We start from the raw sequence: 5,112 nt of genomic DNA on the forward strand, positions 1-5,112 counted from the left end.
TTCTTCAATTACAATTGATTGCTCGTATTTTCTGTCTGTGATGCAACTATTAGGTTATTTGACATACTTTGTTTCCATTTCTCTATTCTTTACCTCTTTACCCTTGTTTTTAGGCCTGTAAAACTTGGATGTTAAAATAAAGTTGAAACTGAGGCTACACCCCCAGAAACAATACAGAGGATGTGGTGGCATTATTGGAACTTTAAAAGTCAATGAACTTTCTCCTGGTTAAAGGAATGAAAATCCTTTTCAGGGGTAAAGTTATTCAGGAAATAAAATGAATCAGGGCAACGCAATTGTATGTAGTCCAGACAGACCTTCACCAAAGCCCTGACCACAAGCCCTCATCATGGAGAGAGCAAATATGCTGGTCTGCTCGCAAATCACTTGCAATGTTTATGGCTCTCTTTGTGTTGCCCTTCAAACTGGGAGGCATGGCAAGAGGAACAATGAGAGTCTCCTACAGCAGGAGACAATGGAGCTGCACTATTCACGGCCATTAAACCATTAAAAGCTGAGGCCCATTCTACAAATGTCTTTTAACCTGTTAACTATCCAAGGTCCCTCCCGCGGGACCTCTGACATTTTTCAGACAAACTAACAAGTGTACACGAGTGTGTGTGTGTGTGTGTGTGTGTGTGTGTGTGTGTGTCTAGGCAAGCTATATGCCATTTTAAAAGGTACAGTTCTTGAGATTAAAATGATGCATTACTATTCCAAGATAGCATTAAAAATGATGCTAGAATCAACGCCAGTCTGACATACAAAATAAACATTCACAAAATTTCAGTGACTTGTTGAAAGTTAAAGAATAATGTTCTTACTTCGGGGGAAGAGTAAACATGATCCAATACAGAAAGTCCAAACCACGTTTTTTCCACCAAGAAACCAACTATAGGGCCTAACCAGTGCCGGCCATTTTGTGGTTCCACTGAAAAACAGGCCATTAATTTTTCCCATAGAGTATACATAATTATTTTTCATAATTATTTTTCCATAAATGTTAAGCCTAGAATAAAGCCATCCAGGCTACTGGTGAAATATGACCAACCATAACACATTTGATTCTTTGAAAATACTATATCATATATAATATTATCATATAATTAAATATTATTTATTTGTTTTGTATTTTTTTTTCTTCAGATAATCAAATGTTTTATAGTCATGGGCTAGGTAAGTCTTAATACTGTGGCCACATTGTGTTTTCCAGCTCATACATGACAATAGCAGTGTTGTGCAGGTATCCATTTATAGAAAATATTTAGGAGAGAATTGAATTTTTATTTATTGGATTTTGTTTTTGTCTATATTTATTATGATTTAAAGTATATTCTCCTACTCTGTGTCCTATGCTGAGAGCTGAGAGGGGCAGCGCCCTTCAAATAGAGGCTGTCAATCAAACTGCCTGGGTAGGGGACTGGACTTGAATGTAATGTTCATAATTGGCTCGCAGCACAAACTCAAAAGAGGGCTTGGATTTAAAAATGTTCAGCTCATCCAAGTCCAAGAGGTCTTTGACATCTGGAAGATAAGTCTGTAGAGGTACACCTTCTTGTATGAGCTTGAGGAGGATATTGACAAAGACACTGTCTTTGGCTGCTTCTAGTGGGTCATCGTTGCTGTCAGCAGATGACCAGTCGTCTTTTGCGAGAGCCTTGCCAAAGATCTGGCATTTGAGAGCGTCTTTGTTCACAGCATCCTCCTCATCGATGTATTCAAGCAGATCCAGGGCCTTTTTGAAGTCGTGTTCGTTGGCTTGCCTGTTGTCATCGCAAACATACAGTTCAATGAGGTTGTGAGCAGTGAGCACAGGCATGACGTCGGGATTCATCTGCTTCTCCTCCAGCAGCTGTTTGGGCAGAGTCTCCTGGTGGAGGAGGACGCGTTCCTGCACCAGGATGTCATTAACTTGTTTCTGCATGGCATCCAATGGCACGTCAGAAGCCCGAGCAGACAGCTTGCTGAGGGCCAAGAAGGTCTTTTTCTTAACAAAGCTCGTCTCTGCACTGGCTTGGTTGTACAGTGTTCTTTGGGCACTCTGGAAGTCTTGGATGTGGACGTGGTGCAGCCAGCTAAGATCTTGATGGGGTTGCAGGAAGCTGGACAGCTGCTGGTGCTGGGCAAGAGGCTGGGACAACAACGTTAGCCTCTGCCCCTTCTTCATGTACCGCCGGAACAGGAAGTCTGAAAAGTTCTGGTCAGCAAACTTGGTCATGTAGTGCTGCAGACGGCTCTGGTCGTCTGTCTGTTCACATAACTGCACCAAGGTGTCAAAGTCACAGTATTTCTCAGCCAAGACCGCCACCATTTGGTACTGACGCTGTTTCAGTAGTTGGGTCAACAGCTCGGAGCGGCGTTGACTGTATTCCATCTTCAGGCTGCCGTAGTGCTGCTTCTGGGAGTGCGGCAATGAGGCCAGCTGGGAAACGTACCCATCAAAGTAGATGTCCAACAACGCAAACAGCTGCTCACACAGCACACTGCGCAGCTCAGTGTCAGCAAGCGGGTAGACGGAGCTCAAGATGAGCTCGTGCTGGCGGGAGATGATGCCGCGCACGCCTCTCGCACCCCCAGAGGCGGTCCATGGAACGTACTCTGGCTCGGTGCCAGTATTCTTACCAGGTCTGTATATGGAGGCCTTGGACTCTCTGTACTGACAAGCAGCGTGAAGCATGTCCTTGATGATGTTGTTGACGGTGACCACCACCTCATTCTTCAGACTCCTCTCCTCCTCTAGGAGACACTCAAACACAGAGGAGATCTGGGACACCTCTCTGAAGAAGACATCTGCGGGGGTAAGGCCGGGAGGCACCACAGCATTGTTCTTCTGCAGAGCACTCAGGATGGCTCGGTTGAGCAGCTCGGCATGCTTGGTGTGGTGGTTCCTCAGAACCATGGCCGCCTGCAGCTTCTCGCCGTGTTCGCACAGAAGCAGACGCGTGGCCATAGGTGCGCGTCGCACCGTAACCTGGCTCAGACGATCCAAGAGACCCACCCGGAGCAGGAAGTCCATGAAGCAGCCGTGTACCTTCATCTTGTCTTGCAGTTGGTGGAGAATGATGAGGGAAGTGAGCTGGGGGAAGCCTGAGGCGCTCTGATCGGGGACAGACTCTGCCCAGCGGGGGTCAGAGGCTGGGTAGTAGTCCACGAGGTCCCGGCTGATGTGGGTGACCACGCTGTCCAGCTCACCCTCCCCCTCCTCAGGGAACAGCTTGTTTGTCAAAGTCTGGGCACCCACCACGTCGTTACGACAGAACTGCAGGAACGCCTCTTTGAGGTCCTTGGTCTGAGGAGTATCCATGGCAGAAGCCTTAAATGAAGGAACAGCCTCTGGTGTGGCAGCCAGGGAGGATGGTGCATCAGCTAGGGAGGAGCGCAACGATTCCTCCTTGGTCCCAGGGAGCATGGAGGCACTCTCTCTTGGTAACACAGTAACAAAGCCGTTGTTCTTGGAGAAAAAGACAGCATGTAGATTGGCTATAGAACAGCAGCCCCCGCCACAAACACCATCCCTGGGGGAGCTGAAGGGGATTTGCAGTCCTCTCCTGCCTGTGCCGGCGGAGCAGACGAACACCAGCTCCTTGTTGTACAGGAAGGCAGCGGGGCCGGATTTGGTTTGTGGCAGCATTAGCCTTGTAGCACGGAGGGCCTCCTCCCCCTGGAAGGGTGGGTTGTGCTCGGTGACCTCCACTGAGGTCACCGAGATGGTGGCTCCGTTATCCTGCAGGGTGACCAGGCAGTAGTAGGCCAACCAGGGCGTTACTGAGCAATGCCACACTGCTGCCAACACCACCAGCAGGCCATCCCAGCTCAACTTTACATCGAGCCACATGATATTCACTTCTTCCTTCATCTCATAGGCGCTCATTGATCGCCAGAGTGTCTCTGCAATGCGTTTGGTCAGAGCTTGGCCGGCATCCCAGCTGAAGAGCTGCCGCTCAGAGTTCTCACCCACCTCCCACTTACTGAGCGTGGAGCCCGTCAGCGTGTAGAGGCAGCGCGACTCCCCCACCCACAGCACACTTTGGAGCACTGGAGGTGTAAAAAACAGGCGGGACACACAACGCATGATGCCGGACCGTAGAGCTCTGTGCTGGAGCCTCCCAGAGAAGTCCACGCTTACTCTCAAAAGCTGGCCCTTGGAAGAGCACACAATGAAACTTCCAACTTTTACAGCAACAACAAAGTTGCAGATTTCTCCCATGTCGATGGCAGTGTCAGTGTAGCTGCCCGGGTGAGCCAGGCAGGGCCAGAACCTAGCGACTCCTTTTGCTACCACTGCCAGAACAGAGACAGACTGGACCGTGGCCTCCTTCAGCGGCCCGTGTGAGACTATGGCGATGCAGTCTGCGGTGCAGTCAAACTCTGTCTTCTTTTGTGTATCAAACTCTGTGTTGGGGAGCAGCAGATCCTTACACGGAGACATCTTGGCCATGGCAGTAAGGCCTATCTTCCAGATGATCACTCTCCCTCCACACACCATCCAAGCCCAGCCACCCTCCTCCACTTTAACTGAGATCTGGTCGACAGCTGTCGTACACGCCTCTAGGACTTTGATAGGTAGTAAAGAGCCAAACGGTCGCACCTCAAGGGGATCCGGCCCTGCGGGAGTGGACCTGCCGGCCGGATATGTCCTGCCACGCGGGGAGAAGAGATCGGGTGGTGTGAAAGTGCTTCTCTTTCTGCTGGTCATATCAGACGTCTGTGTGTTGCCCGAGCCAGTCGGAGTTCCACCACGTGGGGCGAACATTCTCTACAAAGTCCTGTGAAACAACAGAAGCTGTGAAACTACATAACCAGGTAAAATATCCAACGAAAAACAGAGAAGGACCAGAACCTTCTTTGTCTCTCAGCACACAGATTCCATGTTGTTGAGCCTTCTTCGCAGTATCTGCACTTTTATTCAGTGAGCTACTGGGTGACACAAATTCCTTCTACCTTATAAAGACTTTGAGGTTTGTATGTCTGTGGTAGGAAGGGCAGGTGCATTATGCCCAAATATGGACATGACTGATGTCACAGCATTGGCTTTGAGCAAATCAGCATTGCTAGGCAACGGTTTATTGTCCGTGTGACGTTAGGTCAGAGGTCGATCAGAGCGAGAGAGAG

General features: G+C 49.2%; 1 protein-coding gene across 1 annotated transcript; it reads right to left on the reverse strand.

Moving 5' to 3' along the window:
• Positions 1–1,399: 1,399 nt before the first annotated feature.
• On the reverse strand, positions 1,400–4,753 carry LOC308288645 (nuclear pore complex protein Nup133-like; the record flags this gene model as incomplete). Its single annotated transcript, XM_080730116.1, has 1 exon — positions 1,400–4,753. The coding sequence occupies one exon, from the start codon at positions 4,751–4,753 to the stop codon at positions 1,400–1,402; it is 3,354 nt and encodes a 1,117-aa protein (XP_080586242.1).
• Between the last annotated feature and the right edge of the window lie 359 nt (positions 4,754–5,112).

Source organism: Nannobrachium achirus, assembly GCF_963921795.1.
Source record: "Nannobrachium achirus genome assembly, chromosome: 7".
Lineage (NCBI taxonomy): Eukaryota > Metazoa > Chordata > Actinopteri > Myctophiformes > Myctophidae > Nannobrachium > Nannobrachium achirus.